This window comes from Odocoileus virginianus, chromosome 11, assembly GCF_023699985.2.
Source record: "Odocoileus virginianus isolate 20LAN1187 ecotype Illinois chromosome 11, Ovbor_1.2, whole genome shotgun sequence".
Taxonomy (NCBI): Eukaryota; Metazoa; Chordata; class Mammalia; order Artiodactyla; family Cervidae; genus Odocoileus; species Odocoileus virginianus.
In genome coordinates, this window is record NC_069684.1 from 23,168,204 (window position 1) to 23,194,121 (window position 25,918).

The 25,918-nt window shown below is 45.9% G+C and overlaps 1 protein-coding gene across 1 annotated transcript in view; it reads left to right on the forward strand.

Moving 5' to 3' along the window:
* TNR (tenascin R) overlaps nt 1-25,918 on the forward strand; it is a 473,470-nt gene that overhangs the window by 400,995 nt on the left and 46,557 nt on the right. Inside the window, exons 9-14 of the mRNA XM_070474046.1 lie at nt 2,313-2,498; nt 19,152-19,241; nt 20,284-20,547; nt 21,399-21,668; nt 22,848-22,967; nt 23,881-24,027. Of these exons, the coding sequence (XP_070330147.1) occupies nt 2,313-2,498; nt 19,152-19,241; nt 20,284-20,547; nt 21,399-21,668; nt 22,848-22,967; nt 23,881-24,027 (1,077 nt within the window). The remainder of the gene's footprint in view (nt 1-2,312; nt 2,499-19,151; nt 19,242-20,283; nt 20,548-21,398; nt 21,669-22,847; nt 22,968-23,880; nt 24,028-25,918) is intronic.

A 25,918-nucleotide genomic window follows, 5' to 3' on the forward strand; every position in this document is an offset into this window, starting at 1 on the left:
TGACTAAACACCAACAGCAAAGTGACCTCAGCCATGTGAGGGTCTGGGAAGAGCGTTCTCAACAGAAGAAGCAGTCAGCGCAGAGCCCAGAGGTGAGAATAAGCTGGAAAGAGTCAGGAGGAGGAAAAAGGCAGTGCAGCTGGAGCACACCGAATAAGGGAAGAACGCTCCAAGGTGCCACCTGAGAAGCAGGCAGGGCCAGACCACGCCGAGCCCTGTGGACCTCCATGCAGTTCAGTTCAGTCACTCAGTCGTGTCCAGCTCTTTGCGACCCCAGGGACTGCCGCATGCCAGGCTTCCTGTCCATCACCGACTAATGGTGGGCCACCGTTAGGAGCTTGTAATAAGAAGCAATGGAAAAATTTCAGCCAAAGTACTTGATCTAATTTATGTTTCAAGATGAGAGTCCACAGTCCCAGCCCCTCCCCAGGGTCTCTATACTGAGCATCTGATCTTGCCTTGCACCTGGTTTGCTGCTGTGTTGCAGAGACCAGCCCAGCTCCTACTTGCCAGGGAGCCCTTCAACTGGCCCTCCTGGAGGTCAAGCTCCAAGACCTAGGGGGAGCAAACCATTTCACTCCACCCTAGTCCTAAGACACCCCCCTTCTCCAGTCCTCATTCCCAGGATTGATCTCTCTGGGGATCACTGACATTGGAAATGTCCAGTCCCTTCAGAAGAAACACTGCTGCCTATCCACAGGGCATAGACCCTAAGGCCCAAAAACGCAGAAAAGAAAACCATAGTTTACCATTTCCAAAAAACTATAGTCTACCATTTCCAAAGTCTTTAATTGTGAAGAGCAGTAGGTAAATAAGAGACTCAACCTGGACCCTAAGTGAATTTTTTTTTGCTCCAGTTCCTTGCAGCCCACACCCCCAAGCCCCACCCAGTGCTCCGCCAGGCTCTCTTCCCCCACACCCCCCACCCCCTCGCCAGAAAGATTGAGGGATGTGAGATTTAGGGACCTGCAGCCCAGAGCATTCCTCCCACATGCCGCTCTACTCAAGCTCCTTTCTCCATACAATTGCGGAGAAATTACACACACAGCACGTGCAGAATGCATGGTTTCCCGCATGCTAAACCCACACTGAGTAAGGAAACATTTCTCAGAAAAATAAGCTGCAGAGGCATAAATCTGCTAAGAGATTCACCCAATTTACATCCCTAAACAGAACACTTCTCACTCTGCAGCAGCTGCGCTCAGACTGATTCACAACGTCCCATCTTCCGAAAGAACAATCGGTGGAGACTTGCCTGGCATTTACAAAGTGAAACAGTCCACTTGAGGTTTTCCCAGAACTAATGGCTGGTCCACTCCAAAGTTAAGTTCAAGTCTCAAAGTCAAGACCTAGTTAGAACTTTTTAAGTGGCAGTTTGTCAAGACAGTACCTTCTTACCCTGTAAATTGTTTTATGTTGTTTCTGCCCAAATAAGCCTGCCAGAATGACCAGTCCTGGGAGAGAGAACCAGCCCAGAGTTGAGGGAGAGACCCCAATGCCAGAGGTCTTTTCATTACTGTGGAGTTCTTGGAACTCCAGGGAGCAGGCATGGGGTGCCAGGCTGTTAGAACTCAGGCAGAATTGTGGAAGCACCAGTAAGTCAGCCCAGGGCTTGGACACCTAATTTTGTACCAGTCCCCAAACTGCACACTTCCATATGCATTGTCTCATCTTTACAACTAGCAAAGCAGTATTGTTGGCCCATCTTACAGATGTGACCATCAAGGCCCAGCCTATGGTCCCATTACATTAAGAATTAGAAGTGGGATCAAACTGAGACCTGACTCCAAAGGTGACTGATTTCCACTATATCACATACCCTCTCTCTGTGCAAACCTTTCAGCATGTCTATGCAAGTAAATCCAAGGGAAGACGTCTTATACTTCAGTCTTGCAACCAATCCTCTGTTTTGTTGCTTGGTGATCAAATTTGAAATTATACTCTTTCATCTCAATCACTTGGGTGCCATCTCTGATTTCATCCTTCCAGGAATTCCCTTAGTCTCAGGCTTATGATACTAACTAGTTCATTTTTCAATTTCTAGAACACCAGTAGAACAAACTCCTGAATGAGAATGGGGGACGTGTAAAGTGTATTTATGTCTAACTACCAAATAAAACTCTCCCGCCTGCCCATGGAATCTATCATGGCCAATCTGGCAGACCAAAAGCTAGGGGGCAACACCTGGGGTTCACTCAAACAAAAGGCAGAGGGTGAGATGTGGGCTCTCACCCCAGAGTCTGTTCAAGTTCAAGATGCACGGCAAATGCCCATTATCCTGTGTGATGTTGGTGATGTCTTTTTTTTTTAAGAGATTGATGCCCCCAAGAACCTGCGGGTTGGTTCCCGCACAGCAACCAGCCTTGACCTGGAGTGGGACAACAGTGAGGCAGAGGTTCAGGAGTACAAGGTTGAGTACAGCACCTTGGCGGGCGAGCAGTACCATGAACTGCTGGTCCCCAAAAGCATCGGACCAACCAGCAGAGCCACGCTCACCGGTGAGTAAGCCCTGGCTCCTGGGGGCACGGCAGCTCCTGAGCTCCTCTCAGCCCTCTCTCCAGCCCTGCAAGCCCACATCCAACCATTGCCAAATCCCTCTGATATAATCCACCAAGTACCTGTGGCATGTTATCTACTGTTCTCCATTGCACTGCCATCCCCTGGTCTAAGCTACTGTCACGTCTTGTCTCCACCACTGCAATAACCCCCCATTCTCTCCTGGTCCCTCCGTTGTCCTCTTCACTCCACCAGTGATCTTTTCAAAGTACATTTCCCATCCTATTGTGCATCCATTTCAAGGACTTCAATTGCTTTTGTGATAAACTCCAAACCCTCCCATGGCCTTGGTTTCCCTACCATCTTCTCCAGTCTCCTCCATCTCCCATATCTCCCGGTGCTCTCGCTGTTCCAGGCCAACAGGCCTACTTTTTTTAGTTCCTCAAACACCCTCCTGCCCCAGGGCTTGGCACATGCCATTCCCTCTGCTTATCAGGCTCTCTCCCCCCACAACACCTCATGATGGCAGCTTCCCTTCCTGCTCTCAGGTCACCTGTCACTTCTCTGGAACCCTGGCTGGTTCCCAGGTGAGGTCAGGTCATCCTGCTTGCTGGTGACCCCTCACCTCACAGCACTTCTCAAGTTATCCTTGTGCGCTTGTGGGTATGATTATTAAGTTGTTAATCTCCACCTTATACTGAAGCTCTGTGAAAGGGGGATCATGTCTGGTTTTGATCACCATGATTCCTCAGCATCTAGCACAACATCTAGCACTTACTAGGTCCTGGATAAGTGGTGAATAAATGGATAAATGCATGCATGAATGAATGAGAGCAACTGCACACAGGCTACAAGAAGCCAGGGATAAGTTGATAAATTAAGAGCCTGGTCATGCCTTCTGCACCCTGTAAAGAGTGTGAGTGAGGAGCTGTTGAAAGGTCTCAAATAGGTGATGCAATGCAGATTCATCCAGCTACAGTGGAGAACAGACAGGAGGAGGGCAAGGTCAGAGGCAGAACGTGGTCAGGAGGCTGTTTGGAGCCAAAGGGAGAGATAATGGTGGTGTGAACTAACACGATGCCCCAGGTCACCATGATGCTTGACTGGGGAGCATTCCGTGTCCCCATGGGGATGTGGAGCCCAACTAGTGCTCTTCCTGGGCCTTAGACACACCCATCCAGGAAAACCTACCTGCTAGGCTTTGCTGAAAGGTAGAAGGCTGGAAATGGGGGGACAGTTTTTAGATGGAGAGTGTGCAAAACAGCCATGGACCAGAGGCCAGTAGTGTGCTCACAGACTGTTTATCCTGTGTCTTGGCTTCTCGCAAAAGCATTTGTCATCTCGGTAGACAAGGGATCCACAGCAAAGAGTGCGGAGAGTAAACAAGGGCAGGATAATCAAAGCTGTTTTCCTCCTGAACTGAAATCCCAGAGCACCTTGCCAAATGAGGCTAGTTAAAGTAAATATAATAAATGCTTTTTCCAGACAGACTCACTCCTGAAAACACAGCAAGGAGATGGAAATATATGCTGACCAAGCAGGTTAATGGGGGTGAATTAAACATAGCAGGAACAGACCAGCTGGCGTAGGGCCTTTCCAGAGAGCTGGAGACATTCACAAAAATTAAGCTAAACAAAAAAACCTGCAATGATACAAGAGGGAACTGGTTCTAGGCACAGTGTATCCCTGCCCAGAGCCGCAGGCTGATTTGGCAATTAGCAGTTTTACAAAGATGATGGCTTGATGTTCGGATGGAGGATACACTATAAAATCATGGGATATAGAGAAGAACTCACTCATATCCTAGTTATTATTTCCCATTACCGGAAACAAAGAAGATTCTACATTCATTGGTCATCTGTTATTCCGGGCACCTTCACATAGTTTTAGCTTATTTCATCTTCACAACAACAAGACTCATGAGGGACATGAGAATGAAAATATTGCCTGCCATATCAGTCAACTAAGGTGCCACAGCCATCAGCCATCACCTTACAGCCACCCCAGTCATTGTTCCCATTTTACAGATAAGGAAACTGAGGCAGGGAGTTTGGAAACTTGCCCTTGTTCCCAAAACTAGCAAGGGAGCAATGAAAGGCAGTTGTGAAGCCTAGTCAAAAGCCCCCATCCATTTTCATGGCTGCTCTTACTAAAGAAGCAAGAGCGAAGGAAGGGTCAAAATTTAAATGTTGCAGACTTCCAAGGAAGGGGAAGATTATTATCGAGGAGTGAGCGCAGAGATGTTGGTTTTTTATTTGAGTTGGGCTTATGAAATAAAACTATAAATATATATTACATATAATTATCCCAGGGAGCTCACTGCTGGGAAGATTTATAAAGGCAAATAGCCTTATGTGATTTAAAAAGGGATTATAGGCATGTAAGGAAATCAAGTATGTCTGTACTTGCTGAGATGCCGATTACAAGGATCACTGGTGCTCTTTCTGTGGTGTCTGAGGAAAGAGAAGGAAGGACCCTGCTGGAGGCAAGGCCAAAAGAGGGAGAAGTTTGATCCCAGCTCTTAATAGTTGTGTTTTCTCCCTCACTGTCCTACCTGGATGCTAAAAAGGAGAGTTTTTCAGCTCCCAAGACTTGTTTTGGGATTTTTTTGTTGTTGTTGTTCAGTTTTCTCGTTTTTGGTTCCCAGCAAGGTGTTTGCTTGTATATATAAAACAGGATTCTGAACTCAGTGGGAAGGACAATTCCAGGCTCATCTGAAGCAATTCCTCTCTGGCCAGAAAGTGCAGGAAGCACTAGAAATTTCAGCTCTGCCCATCCCCACCCTCTCTATCCCTTAGCCAAAAACAACTGCAACCCTAACAGAAGGTACCATCTCTCCTGCCCCATTTTATTTGAGTGCTCAGTTCCTTGGGACATGTTAAGAGCTAAGACTCTAAACTCTGTGTGTGTGTGTTAGTCACACAGTCATATCCAACTCTTTGCAACCCCATGGATTGCAGCCCACCAGGCTCCTCTGTCCATGGGATTCTCCAGCCAAGAATACTGGAGTAGGTAGCCATTCCCATCTTCAGGAGATCTTCCCAACCCAGGATCAAACCCAGGTCTCCTACATTACAGGCAGATTCTTTACCATCTATGCCACCAGGGAAGTCCTAAGACTCTATATCTAGGCTCAACTACATCCTATGTGGTTTGAAGCCATTGACATGACCTTTCTAAGCCTCTGTTTCATCGTAGGTAAAAGAGGAATGTTGCCACCTGCCTCATAGGATTTGATGGGGCTTTAATGAGATCATGAACTTAATGAGTTTAAGGCCGTTCTTCTAATACAGCAAAGCACTCAATACTCAGGTGATGGCAATGATGAAGATGAATAAGGAGGCAGAGGAGGAGGCCTAGAGTTAAGAGATGGTTTGGAATGACACCCTGTATAAGTATGGCACAGAGCAGATTCCCAGCTTCTCAAAGTGGGGCGTGTGGGGGGACCTATGGCAATGGCATCACCTTGGGAGGTGTCAGAGTCCTCTCCACCTAGATCTATAGAGTCAGAGTCTGCATTTTAAAAGCTCCTTGGGGATCTGTGTGCACATTAATGGGCAAGAAGCACCCAGTTTGAGCATGGCTTCTTCTTTTTAAGATTACCAAGTTTTCATCACTGCCTTTTTATTTTTTATTAATTTCTATTGGAGTATAATTGCTTTACAATGTTGTGTTAGTTTCTACTGTATAGCAAAGTGAACCAGCTTTATGGAAAGAAATGGATAAAGAATATGTGGTGCATATAACAATGGAATATTACTCAGCCATAAAAAGGAATACCTAGAGTGTGGTTTCTTAAATCACCCACTCAGGCTTGAGACCAACTTCATTGATGTGTGTTTGGCAAATTGCTTCAATTTCTGTGTTTCTGCTTCCTGGCCCAAAGGACATCAGGTCTACCTCACAGGTTGTTTTGAGGATTCAGTGAAATCGTATTTATTTATGTATCTGAGCATTGGTACATAACAAACTTTCAGCGGCTATTTAACCTTTTATCATTTTTAATCCCTACAAAGCTCAGCCTGGGTCCCTTGCAACCTGGCCTCTCCCGAGCACAAGTTCACACGCCCTTTACTCTCAGAGTTAGGTGACTCCAAGTCCCTCAAGTTCTGTGGCATCTGTACTGGATTCTCTTTGCAGAAGCCCTTGTCTCTGCAGCCACCGCCTACCCCTTTACTGTGGAACAGAGGCCTTCCTGACTCCAGGGATCAGAGTCACACAGAGAGCTCACAGCACCTCCCCACCCCACCTCCCCCATCACATACATCCCCCTTTGCAATGCAGAGGCCAGGCTGGGGCACAGAATACCAAACCTTTCTTCTGCATTGTTCTTTCTAGGCAATACCCAGCAACTTCCCTCTGCAGTATGAATTTGTTTCTCAACAACAGACTCCATGTCTACAATGATCTTTCTCTCTGCTCTGGTAGCTTCTGTGTCTTTAATGATGTCTTTTTCTGTAGGCTCAGCCTCCCAGCCTGGGGCGCTTCCCAGTGATTAAAAAAACCCGCCTGCCAATGCAGGAGACATAAGAAATAGGCGTTCGATCCGTGGGTTGGGAAGATCCCCTGGAGGAGGGCGTGGCAACCCATTCTGTTCTTGCCTAGAGAATCCCATGGACAGAGAAGCCTGGCAGGCTACAGTCCATGGGGTCAGACACAACTGAAGCTATGTCTGCTTGGCCTGTGTTCCATACCTTGAGTCCCAAAGGGGTCCCTGAGTGTTATATACCTTTACAGGCTCACCACTCACTGACTTCCCTCTAGGTTAGAACTGGCAGCGGGTAGCGGGGACTGGCACCACCACTGTTTTCTGAATAGTAGTGACAAACCATAAACTATAGAGAAGACTCCTAGTGGAAGGAGAGTGGGAGGAAGTGAGGAAGTGGGGGTAGGGAAAGGAAGGAGATCCTCATTCTTTGACTGGACTTTGGTTAAAACAACAACAACAATAAAACCCTGCCTGAGATTGATGCAGATTATAAACACTGCTCGGGCCTGTCTCTGAGGGGACTCTACCACCCTGCCCTCTGAGGAGCCTGTGGCTGCACTGTTCTGTGAACAGGGGCAGGGGGTGTTTTCAGCCATGAAGTGTCTTGCCTGGTCCCCCCTCAGGAAGAGAAGCCCACACTTGAGGACCCCTGTGGTCAGGAGAAGGGCAAAAGGAGCTGGCACGTAGGGCCACGTGAGCCCTGGGCTGTAACCCAGCCCCGGGGCCCTGGCTATCACCTCGTCTCCAAGGGGAAGGCCCTGAACACCTCTTGATGACACCTCCTCACCAGCTGCCTCTGCTGGTGGCGACCACCTGGATCTCCAGTCCACAAGCTGCTAATCAGAAAAGTCGTTCACAGGGTTAGGAAACCCAGGGGCTTGGAGATTCCTACAGACCTCGTGGTGTAACACGGGACCTCAAGAAAACAAAGACCTGCAGCCAGCCACACACGACACACACACACACTCACACACACACACGCACACACACACACACACACACACACACACACACTAGTGCAAGGCCGATGTCTACAAGCATGCCCCAGTCAGGCCCTGCGTGTTGCCGCCCTCCAGGCTTCTTGTTGCCGGGGAAAGGAAAGCGAGGCCTCGACCAAAGCCCGCTTTGTTTCCTTGGGGCCCCAATGGAGGTCTCGTGGTGAGAAGATGGGCTCCTAGAGGTGCTTGTCCACAGGAGGACTTTCCACAGAGAAACCCGAGACCCCCTTAAAGGAGTCCAGCTGGCAAATCGGTGCCGATGGAGGCACTTGATGTTCTCTTCATCCTGTCTGCACTCCCTGACATGCCAGGGCACAAACCCCAGACCCAGCGCCAGACCTTCAACACCCTGCCGGCTCTTGAGGAGGAGGAGCCGGGCAATGGGCCTGGGGCCGGGGCCAGATGGTGCTCAACCTGCTTTGGGCGAAGTCACAGTGACCCCAAGTGGTCACTTTGGTAAGGCACCCTCTGAACATGGCACACCTCCCAGGGGCTGCAGGGACCCAAAGGGAAGAGAGGACAGAAAGAGCCCAGGCTTCCACACCGTCCTCCTCACAGCTGGCACCTACGCGCCTCTGCTCCCTTATCTGCACTGAAGGGCTGATACAAGGGGCCCGGGAGTCAAGCCAGGTGGGAGTTTTTCTGCTTCTGCTTTGACTTCTTCATCAAGGAATGCTTGTTGACAGTAAAGACCCAGAGATGGGATGTTCCTGTAGGACAGGGGGTGATGGCCCATGTTCCTCATTAATCCCACCGGCAACAAAAAAGCTGTATATGAGAACAGTCCTTGGTGATGATTTTCTGTTTTAAATATATGTTTGTAGGACCAGTCCCTTCCTTAAAGTCAGCATGGAGTCTTCTCTTGATGCTTGAACATCATCCACACCCCCAAATCAGGGAGGTGTCCTCCAAAGCCCTTCTCATTCAGGGAACCCTGGAGAAGCATCTACCATTCCCCCCAACAGGATCAGAAGGGGAAATCCTGAGAGGTTATACCCAGAACATCAAAAAGTAGATTGTTGCCTACCTGGTATGATTTCAGGAGTTCCCAGAAGATCCTCTGTCTCCAAATATCTCCCCATCCATGAAACCATCTATCAAATTCCCTGCTGGAGATTTCCCTGTGAGAAGCCCTATATTGGGTCCCTGGTTTTCATGAATTCTTTTACCAGATACACGTTTGCCTATGTTATTCCCTCAGCCTGCAATTCCCTTTCCCCAACCAAATATCCCCTGATCGTTCAAACTCAGCTCAGATATTCTCTCATAGAAGTCTTCCCAACATCACCGTTGTCCCTGCCATGCTGCTTCTACACATTATACATTTTTTCCACCATACTACATACTGAATTAAAATATAAGAAAAATCAAGTCGCTTGACCCAAAGACGTAAGAGTGTAGTGAGGAGACCAAAAAAAAAACCCAAAAAACTAACAATAACAACATAATAGCATGGTTGTTAGGAAAACTAAGAAAGTAACTGAAAACTCCCTGGGAACAGGGTCCTGGGTTTGCCCCTCCCTTTAAAAGCAGACGAGTTTTTTATTTTTAACATTTGTTTTTTACTGTACTGGGTCTTTGTCGCTGTGTGCGGGCTTTCTCTAGTTGCAGTGAGGGGAGCTAATCTCTAGTTGCAGAGCGCAGGCTTCCCACTGTGCTGGCTTCTCTTGTTGCGAAGCACTGGCTGTAAGTGCGTGGACTTCAGTAGTTGTGGTGCACGGGCTTAGCTGACCTGGGGCATGTTGGATCTTCTCCGGTCAGGGATCAAACCCATGTCCCCTGTATTGGCAGGTGGATTCTTAACCACTGCACCACCAGGGAAGTCCAAAGCCAGACATCTTTTAAATGCACTCAGTTCAGTTCAGTCCCTCAGTCACAGCCGACTCTGCAACCTCATGGACTGTAGCATGCCTGGCTGCCCTGTCTGTCACCAACTCCCAGAGCTCACTCAGACTCATGTCTGTCCAGACAGTCGGTGATGCCATCCAACCATCTCATCCTCTGTCGTCCCCTTCTCCTCCTGCCCCCAATCCCTCCCAGCATCAGGGTCTTTTCCAATGAGTCAGTTCTTCACATCACGTGGCCAAAGTATTGCAGTTTCAGGTTCAGCATCAGTCCTTCCAATGAATATTCAGGGATGATTTCCTTTAGGATGGACTGGTTGGATCTCCTTGCAGTGCAAGGGCTCTCAAGAGTCTTCTCCAACACCACAGTTCAAAAGCATCAATTCTTCAGCACTCAGCTTTCTTCATAGTCCAACTCTCACATCCATACATGACTACTGGAAAAACCATAGCTTTGACTAGATGGACCTTTGTTGGCAAAGTAATGTCTCTGCTTTTGAATATGCTGTCTAGGTTGGTCATAGCTTTTCCTCCAAGGAGCGTCTTTTAATTTCATGGCTGCAGTCACCATATGAAGTGAATTTGGAGCCATAAAAACTAAAGTCTCTTACTGTTTCCATTGTTTCCCCATCTATTTGCCATGAACTGATGGGACCAGATGCCATGATCATAGTTTTCTGAATGTCAAGCTTAAGCCAACATTTTCCACTCTCACTTTCATCAAGAGGTTCCTTAGTTCTTCTTCACTTTCTGCCATAAGAGTGGTGTCATCTGCATATCTGAGGTTATCGATATTTCTTCCGGCAATCTTGATTCCAGCTTGTGCTTCATCCAGTGCAGCACTTCTTGTGATGTACTCTGCATATAAATTAAATAAGCTGGTGACAATATACAGCCTTGATGTACTCCTTTCCCGATTTGGAACCAGTCTGTTGTTCCATGTCCAGTTCTAACTGTTGCTTCCTGACCTGCACACAGGTTTCTCAAGAGGCAGGTCGGGTGGTCTGGTATTCCCATCTCTTTCAGAATTTTCCACAGTTTGTTGTGATCCACACAGTCAAAGGCTTTGGCATAGTCAAAAAAGCAGAAATAGATGTTTTTCTGGAACTCTCTTGCTTTTTTGATGATCCAACAGATGTTGGCAATTTGATCTCTGGTTCCTCTTCCTTTTCTAAATCCAGCTTGAATATCTGGAAGTTCACAGTTCACATACTGTTGAAGCCTGGCTTGGAGAATTTTGAGCATTACTTTGCTAGTGTATGAGATGAGTACAATTGTTTGGTAGTTTGAGCATTCTTTGGCATTGCCTTTCTTTGGGATTGGAATGAAAATTGACCTTTTCCAGTCCTGTGGCCACTGCTAAGTTTTCCAAATTTGCTGGCATATTGAGTGCAGTGCTTTCACAGCATCTTCTTTTAGGATTTGAAATAGCTCAACTGGAATTCCATCACCTCCACTAGCTTTGTTCGTAGTGATGCTTCAGCCAACCAAATCCTCAACCCCAGTTTGGTAGACTTGAACTTCACAAATATTCTGGAGATGAACCTAGGGATTTAGAGATGGAAAGATTCCATATTTCTGAATGTTCCATGTGAACCTAACAAGCCTGCAGACCCCGGGTGTCTTAGTCATGCTTTTGCTGGCAAGACATAGCAATCTCAGTTTCTTGGGCCTCCTTCTCCCACTACTTTCCTGCCAGCAGCAGGAAGCATGAAGAATAGGCCTCCTAGACAGAGGGAAGTGAGTCATCCTGTCTTTATCACCCACCCACGGTCCTTGCAGTACAGGTGAGAATCTGCTTATTGAGTTAGTTGGGCTCACTGAGCTCATAATTAGAACTAGTTGCTCTCTAGCTCTAATTAATCTCTTCCTGTTCATCCTGCCCCATCCTACCCACTGGAGAATTCCATATCTCTGCCCCTCAACCTTTCCTAATCTTGGCTAGTTTTCAAGGTTCAATTCGAGTCCCTTCTCTAGAAAGTCTTCTCTGGCTACTCCAGCCCAGCCCATGCTGATTTCATCCCCACTCTGAAATCATTTTCTTAGTTAGCTTCCCGTGGAGTGGTACCAAATCACCTTCAAATTCCAATTTGCTTACTCCATTTCCTTCTCCTAACCTATAAGACTCATAGGGACCATGCTGCAATATATCAGAAAGAGCAATGAACCTGGATTCCAAACCCTGTTTCATTGTGTCTTAGCATTGTGGCCTTGGTTTGAGAAATGGACTTCTCCAGTCCTCTGTTTACCCATAAGTAATGCCCTCCTGGCATAGTGAAAAACAAGACAACATGTATGAATCTCTAAGAAACTAGTCAATCAATAATGGACCTCTTGGCCACCAGGCACTCAAAGTTCTCTTCTGATTGTTATCCCTCCTTTATTCCCTCTCTTTCTTTTTTATTATTCTTGTAGATTACCCAGAGCCTGCAGCTCAGTGCTTGGTATATTCTTGTTATTCAGTCACTAAGTCATATCCAACTCTTTAAGACCCCATGAACTGCAGCACACCAGGCTTCTCTGTCCTTCACTATCTCCCTGGGATTTGCCTAAACTCATGTCTATTGAGTCAGTAATGCCATCCAACCATCTCATCCTCTGTCCTCCCCTTCTCCTCTCCTTCAATCTTTCCCAGCATCAGGGTCTTTTCCAATGAGTCAGCTCTTTGCATCAGGTGACCAAAGTATTGGAGCTTCAGCATCAGTCAGTCCTTCCAATGTATATATGGGTGCTTAATAAGTAATGAATTTCCTTTTCAGTACAGATTTCTTTTTATCTCTTTAAGGACAAGGGTGATTCCATTCAGCTCACCCTTGTATCAAGTACACAACCCTGTGCCCAGAGCAAAGGAGACCTTCAGTCATGTTTGTTGAGTGCATGAACTGTGTGCTTTGAGTGTTCAAAGAAGAATGGATATGCAGGAAAAGAGTTGAGAGAAGTGTCATCCTCTGAGCTGAACCAACGAAGTTCTGTAAGGGATGGAGAGTGGTGGTTTCCCATGGGATGAATTTTCTGAGCTATTGTTAAAAAGGGAGCAAAGCCATTCATATGCTACTACTTGCAGGAGTTGGACAGAAAGATAAAGGGAGCATTGATAGAAAGCCATGGGATCTTTAAAAAGTGAGAAATCCCTAGGAGTCTTCCAAGTGCTGATATATAAGTGTACCCGCTATGCCTTGGGTATGCATTTCCTTTTCCAGCAGAAAGTGTATTTTACCTGCTGGCAAAGAGCAACAATTCACTTGTAGCACAGGAAGAAAGCTGCTGAAAATCAAAGAAAAGCAGCAGGCAGGAACCTATAAGCGAGTCCCACTTCCCCATCCCCTAGACAGAAAGCTGGGAAAGAGAGTACTTTAAATTCTACTCTGTACTTTTCTGGAAGAAGATGATTCCGTTGTAAATTATTGAACATTTCATTTAAGCTTCATAAATAAGAAACTCAGATGAAAACGGTACATGCTGGATCCGTTTGGCAACATATAATTTCTGTCTTCCTCCCTCAATCTGTCACCCTTCATCTACGTCGGAAAATTTGTACTTCATAATAGGCAATTGAAGGTCTCAATCAGTTGTCTGAGAGTAGTTTATGTCCCAAAGGTAATCTAATTTCTCCAGCCAAGTATGTACTTGGGACTTACCGAACATACTGGTGGAGATAAATATGTGCTTTGAACAGATCTGGGGGCGTTGCAATAGCCCAACTCAATCCAGTGACAGGTACCAGCCCAGCCAGGGGCCAGCGCCTCACTGACACCTGGACTCCCTAAATCCCTGGTTTCATCAGAGCCGGTGGGCTAAGCTTCAGCAAACTGACAACAGGTGTGCGGAGGACCAACCTGTACCTGTCTGGGGCTTACCAAAAAATGACTCAAAATCCTGGAATAGTTCTCTGAGCAAGGTAACAATGCTATGGGCTACTCTTACAATGGGCCGGGTACTGTACTTTCTCTACATTGGGTCATTTAATCCCCAGGACCCTCTGAGATAGACACTATTATTCTTAACCATTCTACAGACAATAAAGCTCAAAGATGTGAAGGAATCAAAGTTACACAAGTATGTTAGGTCGGTGCAAAAGTATTGAAGTTTTGAACTGTTGGACTTTGCCATTCAATATTGGAATACATTCTTAAATAAATGTGGTTATGTTATACATGATTTTAATGCGTATTTCTCACTTTAGGTTTTTCTGCTAATGACTTATTACTTGCTGTGTATTTTTTATGTATTTTAGACTATGGGAATTTATGTTAGACAAAAATCAAATTCAAATGATTTTATTATTCGAGTTCAAAATGGGTTGTAAAGCAGCAGAGATGACTTCCAACATCAACAGCCCATTTGGCTCAGGAACTGCTAGTGAATGTACAGTGCAGTGGTGGTTCAAGAAGTTTTGCAAAAACTAGTATAGCTGCTATGGAGACCAGTATGGATATTTCTTAAAAAACTGGAAATAGAACTGCCATATGACCCAGCAATCCCACTTCTGGGCATACACACTGAGGAAACCAGATCTGAAAGAGACACATGCACCCCAATGTTCATCGCAGCACTGTTTATAATAGCCAGGACATGGAAGCAGCCTAGATGCCCATCAGCAGACGAATGGATAAGGAAGCTGTGGTACATATACACCATGGAATATTACTCATCCATTAAAAAGAATTCCTTTGAATCAGTTCTAATGAGATGGATGAAACTGGAGCCCATTATACAGAGTGAAGTAAGCCAGAAAGATAAAGACCATTACAGTATACTAACATATATATATGGAATTTAGAAAGATGGTAATGATAACCCTATATGCAAAACAGAAAAAAAGACACAGATGTACAGAACAGACTTTTGGACTCTGTGGGAGAAGGCAAGGGTGAGATGTTTCGAGAGAACAGCATCTAAACATGTATATTATCTAGGGTGAAACAGATCACCAGCCCAGGTGGGATGCATGAGACAAGTGCTCGGGCCTGGTGCACTGGGAAGACCCAGAGGGATCGGGTGGAGAGGGAGGTGGGAGGGGGGATCGGGATGGGGAACACATGTAAATCCATGGCTGATTCATGTCAATGTATGACAAAAACCACTACAATATTGTAAAGTAATTAGCCTCCAACTAATAAAAATAAATGAAAAAAATAAAGAAGTTTTGCAAAGAAGATGAGAGCCTTGAAGATGAGGAGCATAGTGGCTGGCCATCAGAAGTTGACGAAAATTGAGAGCAATCATCGAAGCTGACCTCTTACAACTACGTGAGCATTTGCCGGAGAACTCAACGTTGAGCATTCTATGGTCGTTCAGCATTTGAAACAAATTGGAAAGGTGAAAAAGTTCAGTAAGTGGATGCCTCATGAGCTGACCAAAAGTTTTTTTTTTAAATGTCATTTGGAAGTGTCATCTTCTCTTATTCTGTGCAACAAGGAACCATTACTTGATCGGATTGTGATGTGTGATGAAAAGTGGATATTATATGACAGCTGACCATGACCAGCTAAGTGGTTGGAATAAGCAGTTCTAAAGCACTTCCCAAAGCAACTCTTGCACCAACAAAAGGTCAGGGTCACTGTTTGGTAGTCTACTGCAGTAGACTATAGTCTACTGCCCGAAGCATGGATTTTATACTACAGGAATAAGCAAGCTTATTTCTCATCGGCAAAATTGTGTTAATTGTAATGGTTCATATTTTGATTAATAAAGATGTGTTAGAAATGAGTTACAATGATTTAAAATTCACAGTCCAAAACCACCACAATTGCATTTGAACCAACCTAATAGAAAGTGGCAGAATCTGAATATTAATGTCCAGCAGACCTCAAAGTTCACCTCCACCAGTGTTGACACTTTATTTTTTTTTAATATTTGTTTATTTTTTATCAATGTTTGACTGTGCCAGGTCTTAGTTGTGGTATGCAGGATCTCTGCTGCTTCACGTGGGATCTTCTCTTGGCGGTGCACAGACTTCTGTTTAGCTGTGGTGCGTGGGCTCCAGAGTGCGTGGGCTCAGTAGTTGTGACTCGCAGGCTTAGTTCCCCATTGGCATGTGGGATCTTAGTTCCCCAACCAGGGATCAAATCCACATCCCCTGCATTGGAAGGCAATTCTTAACCAATGGACCACTAAGGAAGTCCCAATGTTGACACTTTAGAGAAAGAAAGAACTAAAGGTAAGGAAATGACTGGAGCTGGTTTCAGAAGAGGAAATAAAGGGGGCTGATTCTAATACATTCTGACCTGAGAGCCCAGTCAGTAAGGCCAGGTAGGTTCTGCCTTACCCAGGCATGGGGGGCTCACTGCCCAGGCTGTACTAAAACCGTACTGAGGAGGGAGTGCAGAAGCCTCTGGCTCCCACACAGCTTTCACCTTCCTGAAACCAAGCCCTTGTTAAGGAAGGGTTGCTTGATGCATTTCCTGTCAAAATCGTCCCTCTTCCCTCAGGGTCCCTGGTAGGTCACAATTGCTCTGGGGAGGGGAGGAACTGAAGGGAAGGGTAAGGCATTCAGTCCTAAAAACCCTGACCCCTGAGGCCAGAAGCCAAGGGTCATCTCCACCTGGTCACAGACTTATTCTTTGCCTTGTGTGTGTGCTTAGTCGCTCAGTCGTGTCCAACTCTTTTGTGACCCCATGGACTGTAGCCCGCCAGGCTCCTCTGTCCATGGGGATTCTCCAGGAAATAATACTGGAATAGGTTGCCATGGCCTCCTCCAGGGCATCTTCCCAACCAGGGATTGACCCCAGGTCTCCCACATTGCAGGCAGATTCTTTACTGCCTGAGCCACCAGGAAAGCCTGAAATGTTTGTGTACCCCAAAATTCGTGTATTGTAATCCTCATTCCAGTGTGATGATATTAGGAGATGGAGCCTTTGAGAGAAGACTAGGTCATGAGCATAGAGTCCTCATGAATGGAACCAGTGATCTCATAAAAGAGACCTCAGAGAGTTTTCTTGCTCTCTTGCTGTGTGAGAACACAGTGAGAAGATGGTCTGTGAACCAGGAAGCGGAGCTCACCAGACATCAAATCTGCTGGTACCTTGATCTGGAACCTCTCAGCCTCCAGAACTGTGGGAAACACATTTATTGTTTGAGTCACCAGCCCATAGCAGCCTAAGCAGACAAAGACACCAGGGGCCAACAGAGATGGAGACTGGAGTGATGCAGCTGGAAGCCAAGGCACAGCACCAAGGATTCCCAGCAGCTACTGGAAGCTAGGAAGAGCCAAGAAGATTCCTTTGGAAGGAGCATGGGTCTACCAATACCTTGATTGTGGCCCTCTAGACACCAGAACTGGGAGACAATACATTTCTGTAGTTTTAAGCCACCAAATTTGTGATCCTTTGTCATGGCAGCACCCAGGTCTCCCACATGGCAGGCAGATTCTTTACTGACTGAGCCCCCAGGAAAGCCCAAAATGTTTGTGTCCCCCAAAATTCATCCACTGCAATCCTCATTCCAGTGTGACGATCTTAGGAGATGGAGCCTTTGGGAGATGACTAGGTCATGAAGGAAACTAATGCAGATGGGGAAAAGACTCCCCATCTCACATTCCTCATAAGGTTGTTGCAGTGGTCAAAATACAGTCAGATCACCAGAGCACTGAGGAACCTAAATGGGAAGGAAATCCAAAAAAGACGGAATATATGTATATGTATACATATAGCTGATTCACTTTGCTATACATAGAAACTAACACAACACTGTAAAGCAACTGCATTCCTATAAAAAAAAATTTTTTTTTCCAAAAAACAGGTAGTTTGAAAAGAACAAGTGTTATTATATAGATGCAGAACAGCATGATCATCAGTCTTGGTTCTAGTTGAGCCTACACAAAGAGATACCCAAAAGTATTCAGGCTGACAACAAGGAACTCACAGATGATGATTTGATCTTGTATTTTTTTACAATTTCAGTCTTAATAAATGAGGGTGAGTTTGATGCTAGTTTGGTGCTAGAATAGAGGCCCCCAAAGATGTCCACATTATAATCCCTGGAATGTGTGACTATGTCATCTTACACTGACAAAAGGAAGTTATAGACATAATTCGGTTAAGGATCTTAAGATAAGGAGACTATCCCATGCTAATCAAGACCAGTGTAATCTCAAGAATCCTTTTTAAAAGGATGCAGAGAGATCAGAGTAGAAGATGGAATCATGGAAGAAGAGCTCAGAGAAAAAAACAGATTTTGAAAAAATGTTATACTTCTGACTTTCAAGATGGATTATGAGACCACAAGCCAAGGGATGCAGGCAACCTGTAGAAGCTAGAAATAGTAAAGAAATAAATTCTTTCCTAGAATCTCCAGAAAGAATACTGCCCTGCCAAGCTCCTGAACTATAAAATAATAGATGTATTGTTTTGAGCCACTAGACTGTGGTAATTTGCTACAACATAAATAGGGAATTAGTATATCCACTAAACTGGTTAAACTGAAAATGAATGTGGGTAAGAGGATAGGGAGACACCCCCGGATAATTCTAGATATTCTTGGAGATCCCCAGTGATCCTTTGTATTGAACCCTAAAGAATTTGCCTCTGTAGTTGGGAAGTTTTTTTCCATTTTCTTCAGCTCCTTAGGGTCCCCCAGAAGTCATCCTCACATTGAAGTGCCCTTGGTAGGGAGCCCACAGCATCAGAGCTACTACATGCCCTTACATTAAAGACCCAACAGCCTTGTGCTCAGTGAGACAGTCCATCCCCAGTTGCTCCCCAGAAAGGATGCACACATCCCCATATGGCCTCAGTCCCTGCCTATAACAGGTGCAGCTTGTTCTTCATCCACAATGTTCAACAAACGCTTTACAAGCTTATGTCCACACAGTCCTCAATTATACACTCCCCCAATTCACAGTGTAAGCAAGAAATGCCCTTACCAGCTATAGCCAACCTGAGACTCTAAGTGCCCTGAGGAGACTCCCACAGTAGAGCACAGGTCTGAAGGTCCCTGGCCAAGACAGCACCACTGCCCTCCCAAGGAGGCCAGCAGCAAGGAGGAAGCTCTGCGCTGACCAGGTCATTCTCTTGACTTGGTGTGGATTTCCTACGTGGTGCAATTAGGATTTCCTAATAGGTAAGATGAGGAAATGGTAACCCACTCCAATATTCTTGCCTGGAAAATCGCATGGACAGAGGATCCTGGTGAGCTAAGTCCATGGGGTCACAAGGAGTCAGACACGACTGTGCACACATGCAATGCAAATGGGTAAAATTAGGAGGGAATCAAACACAAGATCTGAACAGGAGCCTAAGGTCATTTGCTCCACCCCATCCCGGTTCAGCCTTCCCCATCCCTGACATAACATGGGATAACATTTGCTTCTGCATCTACCAACAGATCTGGTGCCTGGCACTGAGTATGGGATTGGAATATCCGCCGTCATGAACTCACAGCAAAGCGTACCAGCCACCATGAACGCCAGAACCGGTGAGTAGGAAGACTGGTGTGGAGAGAGACCAGGACACTGTGACCTGAGGGCCATCGAGGACCGGTCAGATGGCCACTCGCCCTAGCGAACAGGTCCCTGGGTGAGGATCACCGGCTTAGGAACACCATCTACCTGTACTCCTTGATTCCCTGTGCCTACCCTCTGACATCTGACATGAGGATGGAGTCCCACCCTCTCCTCACACTTGGTACCCGATGGTCTGAAAGGCTGCCCACTGCTGTGCAGAGCAGAGGTGTAAAACCCCACAAAAGCCAGTGATGTAGCGAGTCATGTTTCCTGCTAGATCATCTCACAGCAGGCAGAATGTGATACTTCTCACCCCATAGGACAGAACCTTCAGAAAGGCCACAGGCTGAAGGTCTAGACTTGGAAACAACCCATTTGAGCTTGGAGAATGGAGAAGTCCACTGAGACTCTTGCTATTCTGGATCCAACAATTTTGGTTTCAAACCCCAGGCAAATTCCAAAGTCACTTTAGTAACTGGTAGCAGCCTGGGCTGGGCTGGGAATTCTGAACCAATCCCTGTCCCGAGGTTGTCCAGCATAGACAACCTCTCTAGAGAACCTCAAGACATGGGTCCCCAGGAGTCCTCAGATCTTGTTGCCTACACACCTGTGGCCAGGTCAATCAGAATGGCACCAGGGACAGAGGAAGTTATGGTTGCGAGGAACAACATACCCATGCTTGATGGTGGCACCTGTTTTGCCCTGGTTGGCTTACTGAGAAAGGCTAGGAGAAAATGGGGAGCTTAAAAATCAGCGGCCAGCTTTGTCCCACAGTGGGGTATCTTGAGTTACTAATGCTTTCCGGCAGATTATTCATCTATATGCCAAGCCTCTGGCCATCTTTCAAAGGGAAGGTGCTTAACAAAGTGTGAGATTAGTGTCAGCAATGACAAGCCAATCTTCATGGTCAGCAGACCCGCTGATAGCTTAGAAATCCACCAGGGGCCTAATTCCAATAAATACTGGCCCTCGTGTGGAACTTACATAAAATAGGATGCTTATTTTGATCCACAGAACTCGACAGTCCTCGAGACCTCATGGTGACAGCCTCCTCAGAAACCTCCATCTCCCTCATCTGGACCAAGGCCAGTGGCCCCATTGACCACTACCGAATTACCTTTACCCCATCCTCTGGGATCGCCTCTGAAGTCACTGTGCCCAAGGACAGGACCTCGTATACACTGACAGATCTAGAGCCCGGCGCAGAGTACATCATTTCAATCACAGCTGAGAGGGGCCGGCAGCAGAGCCTAGAGTCCACTGTGGATGCCTTCACAGGTACCCGGGCAGCAGAAATCTCAGCTGGGTTCAGGGATCAGTGGATCTTAGGATGAGAAGATCATCTAGGCAACCCACTCTTCCAACACCCCATTGCCTCTAGAGAAAGGAAGAATTTTAGAGAAAGGTAGAGAAAGAAGAGATAGAGAAGAAATTAATAAATACCTCAAAAAAGAATGTGTATGTGTGTGCTCAGTCACTCAGTTGTGTCTGACTCTTTACAACCCCATGAACTGTAGCCCAACAGGTTCCTCTGTTCATGAAATGTTACAGGCAAGAATTCTGGAGTTGGTTGCCATTTCCTACCCCATGGGATCTTTCCAACCCAGGAATTGAACCTGTATCTCCTGTGTGTCTCCTGCATTGGCAGGCAGACTCTTTACCACTGAGTCATCTGGGAAGCCCAAGAGAGAATGGCTGGAGGTGAAGGGGAGAAATGAACAAGGCTACCTGCATGCCTAAAATTCTGTCTGGTTTCCTGTAGGCTGGTCAGAGTAGTTAATTCTGGTCATTTTCTGCCTGCACTAAGTCAGTGGGCATTCAGAGGATCCATGGGATCATGTTGAATTCCTTTCAGGATAGAAGTTTTAAATCCCCCATCAGTATTATGAATAATTCACAGAGGTGATGCTGTTTTTATACTGCTGAGGGCATTCATTTTTCTGTGTCTGGCTTGGAGAAAGGAGAGTGGATGAGATAGGAGAGTGAGGATGTGGACGCTCTGGTTAACAAGTGCAGGTGTAGTCCTGATTAGCAGGGAAAGCAGACCTCTTTGGTTAGATGTCTTCTCTACCCCAGTGGCCCCACCACTTTACGTGGATTTCAGAACCATTCATTTCCTCTGTTTTCAGGCTTCCGCCCCATCTCCCATTTGCACTTTTCTCACGTGACCTCCTCCAGTGTGAACATCACCTGGAGTGACCCATCCCCTCCGGCAGACAGACTCATTCTCAACTACAGCCCCCGGGATGAAGAGGAAGAAATGATGGAGGTCTCCCTGGATGCCACCAAGAGGCATGCTGTCCTGATGGGCCTGCAGCCAGCTACCGAATACATTGTGAATCTGGTGGCAGTCCATGGCACAGTGACCTCTGAGCCCATTGTGGGCTCCATCACCACAGGTGGGGCTGGAGGACTTGACAGCAGGTGATAATGGGGATTCCCATGATAACCTTTATGAAATTTAAAAGAGAAACACCCAAGGAGTAGGGGACCACCTTGTTTATCCAGAGAGGGTCTATGAATTGTTCTTAAACAGTCACCTCTTCCAGGGCTGCACGTAATGTATAAGATGGGAAGCTTCCACTTAGAAGATAGGATGGACTTGATGTCTTAAGGAGGCCAGGGCTTTAATGCATTGATCCAGAGGTTCTCCTTCTATCAACTTAGAAGAAAACTCTGGAGAGAGCTAGTCTCCAAGAGGACACCCTTCTACAGTGAGGAGACATCTGTTCCTCTTCTGGAGAGCCATCTCTTGACTGCCAAGTCAGTTCAATTTGTGAATGATGTTTCCCCAGAATCATATAAGACTAGCATGCAACCACATAGGGACCTGGTACTCTGAGAATGGGGTTGATCTGCTTGTTGTCTGGAAAACACAGGTACTCTGAGATGTACTGAATCACTTGCATCTCATCCTTCTTACATACAGTCACAAATATGAGTATGATGTGGGTGAGGACATGTGTGTTTGGGTGATTTCTTATATACTTACAAGAATTGAACAAGTGGATTAAACACTCAGCTGGTTTTGGTCCTGTAACCTGCCAGTAGTTAAAAAAAAAAAAACAACAGAGCATACAGTACAAATAAAAAATCAGTTTAGGAAAGTGGATTTGTTCTGGACTTATACTCTGAAATCCCTGTACAGTCAATAGCAATTTTTCCAAATTGACCAAAGGTGGTTGATACAAAAAAGAGAGAGAGAGAGTTGGGTTTGTTCAAAAGAAGCTGCCCCAAAGAAAATGACCATTACTCCTAGTTCAAAACAAAACAACAAACTTGAAGGATATTTTCCATTTGGAATTCAGATAGGTAAGAGTCACTACACAGGCATAGACCTTGACAGCTTGATTTCATGTTGTTAAAATACTCTCCAGGTGCATGACTCTGGCCATATCTATGAGGTTTCAAGTGAGACTTCAGCCTGATCACGGTTTTAAGGTTGCCCTAGTATAAAGTAAGGTCTTGTCTGCCTCTGGGACACCATTAGCTCTTGGTCCACATAAAACCAAAAATAGGAAATTGTTTCTCATATTATGCCTTCTGTCTTTTCCCCACGACCACCCGGATCCTTGTAGGAATTGATCCTCCCAAAGACATCACAATTAGCAATGTGACCAAGGACTCAGTTATGGTCTCCTGGAGCCCTCCTGTTGCATCTTTTGATTACTACCGAGTATCCTATCGGCCAACACAAGGTAATAAAGTTACTTGATTTCTCAAAGATGAATGGAATTTGGAACTGGATGAAGACTGTTATGGCAGAACTAGTATATCCCAGGGGATATCACCCCCTTGCCTGCAATTTCCTCCTCTCTGTAGCTCGCTCCATCAGAATGAGAGTGGGTAATGATGAGTAGCCAAGGAACCCAGAACATACCAGCTCCTCTCACAAAAGGTTTGATGATATTCACACAGGAAGCAGGCCCTTTACAGGTTGAGTGAACCATGGTAATCAGTCACCACTATCCAGACAGTGTAGCAAGAAACTAAGATCTCTAAAAGAATCTGCCAGGAGCCAGGGTCACATGTACTTTTCTGAGAGAATTAAAGTCCAAGACTAAACCCCAGGGGGTGCCTATGCCTGAAGATCCCACAGAGTCATATGGAGGGAACTACAATGATGGTGGTCCTGTTACTGCTGCTCCATCCAAGTTATGAGTCAGGAGAGATAGGGCCAGACCTCACCTGCATCCTGCCAGCTCTTGCTGGTGCATGTGGAATTGTTAAGGAAGTAGAGGGTGCGCTCACTTCCAGTGAGTTGGGGGAATAATTTTCCAGACTACTGGATCTCTTGGCTGCATGGGCCAGTTTTCAGCCATGGCTTTCTATACTGCTTGAAGACCAGCTTGTTAGAAAACCACCTAATAAAGTTTTTCCCCCCTTTGTTCTTGAGATCCGATACAATAAGGGGGTATTGTACAATAAGGATCAGCATGCAAGGTCTCTTCAAATTCCAACATTCCCAGCCCCCCTCTCTCCCAAATGGATGCTGACCCTTGCACCCGTCTACTGGGGCTGCATGACAAAGTGCCGCTGGGAGATCCTGTATCATGAGCTGCATTGATGTGAGATCCATGGAACTTGACTGTGACTTCTGCTCTTCCTTAGTGGGACGACTGGACAGCTCAGTGGTGCCCAACACGGTGACAGAATTCACCATCACCAAGCTGTACCCAGCTACAGAATATGAAATCAGCCTCAACAGCGTGCGGGGCAGGGAGGAGAGCGAGCGGATCTGCACACTTGTGCACACAGGTGGGCACGTCTCCCCATCACGGGCCAAGGTGGGACCCCAGCTGAGGACCTGGGACCGATGGAAGTCATCCTGGCTAACTCAGAGGACACTGGTTCTGGGTTGGGGATGGGAGGTTGCCCTCCAGGGTGTCCCTCGGATTCACATTGTTATGCGAAGCAATTTGCAAAGTTCCTCCCTCGGAGCTTCTCTGTAACACTAGGAGTTTAGAGTCACCCTCTAAGACTCTTACCGGTTTAGGTCAGACATTTTCATGGCATTTCCAATATGAAAAGTAACCCTGCAAAGACTCATGACAGAATCCAATATGAAAAGTAACCCTCCAAAGACTCATGACAGAAGTGAATTCCAGAACAGACATGTGATTCATTCCGTCTAATTTTTTAAAAGACTGACAGAGAAACTTTACCTTAGAGAAAAAACAGAAGGGGGCTGTTATTCCAGTAACGACCCTTGGAATCATGAAACCCCTCATTCTACATGACCAGAACCACCAAGTGACTGCATTTCCTTTTGCTTTATCGTCCAGGGAGGAGGAAGGAGGTGCTTTTCTCTGGAAAAAATGATGAGCTTGAGAGCAGGGCTCTGACAGCCCCTACCCTGCCCTTCTTTTCTGACTCCTCAGCCAGCTCATCATGCAGAACTAGGACAGGTTTTCCACAGAAAACATGAGAGGGAACAGTGAAAAGTTTTCGGTTCCAACCCCAGACGCAATTCTCAGTGATGATATGGTTCCTGTATATTGAAGCATATATTCAGTAGTGCGCTGACCCAGCACACAGGAAGACATCCAGCTTGCCTCATTAAGAGAACACCTGGATTTCCTGAGGCTGCTTACTTCCCTCAGGGAACGAACAGTACTTCATGAATGAGAGCAACCTGGAATTCCTCACTGCTCTTGTAGATACGCTCACTAGCCCAGAAGGAGCATCTCTAAGGCCATGGCCAAAGAAATATTCCTTTAGAAACTCAAAACGTTATTCACCTGAAGACATCACAGGATGTTCTCATCTCCCCTACTGTCCTGCCATGCCTGTGACTACATATAGCGCAGCCATGTTTTTGGTTCAATCTTACCCTTCCTATCAAGATATCTATGACCATTAAAGTATCAGCATATGTTGACCTGAAGGGATGCCCAGTGAGTATAAAGAAGCCTTCCTCATCCATTCCTCTAAGTCTTAGAAATTCACATTAAAGAAATTAGGGTTTTTCTCAGGGAGGATAATAAAATGGACTTCACAAGCCTCCAAACCCAAAAGTATAAGAGAACAACTTAGGTCCAAAACTCGCTCCTTGGGTTCTTGGTTATAAGCAAGTATCTCTAAAGCATATATTCACTAGTGCACCGACCCAGTTTCCCTCCTTCAAGTTCAGGCAGAGCTATTTTGGCAACTCCCAACAACCAGATTACTCACAGAAATGTTTTATTTTGTTCTTTTGCTGTTGCTGTTGCTTTAGTGTGAGGTCTATGATTTTATAACTTTTGGCAATGATTACTCCTCAAGGTATCATGGCAGGTCTCAGAGAGGTCAAGCTAAATGTAGTCTCTTAAGATTTTTCTTCTTTGTTTCTTTTTGGAAGCTTACATTTCAAGGCATAGATTATGGACACAATTCAGATGTTAACATTGTAAACGGTTGTTTCTTTGAAATAAAGGACATAGACAAGCAATCTAACCTTCAGTTAGAGGAGAGGGAGAGATCAATAGTATAGCTGGGTCTCCAAAATTAAATTACATGACACATAGGTTGACCTGATACCTAAACTACTGTAATAACCTGCATTTCTAAGATAAATCCCAACTTTATGGAAGAGAGGTGCAGTAAGGAAATGAGGCAGGGAACAGGAGCAGTAAAGAATCCGCCTGCAATGTAGGAGATGAAGGTTTGA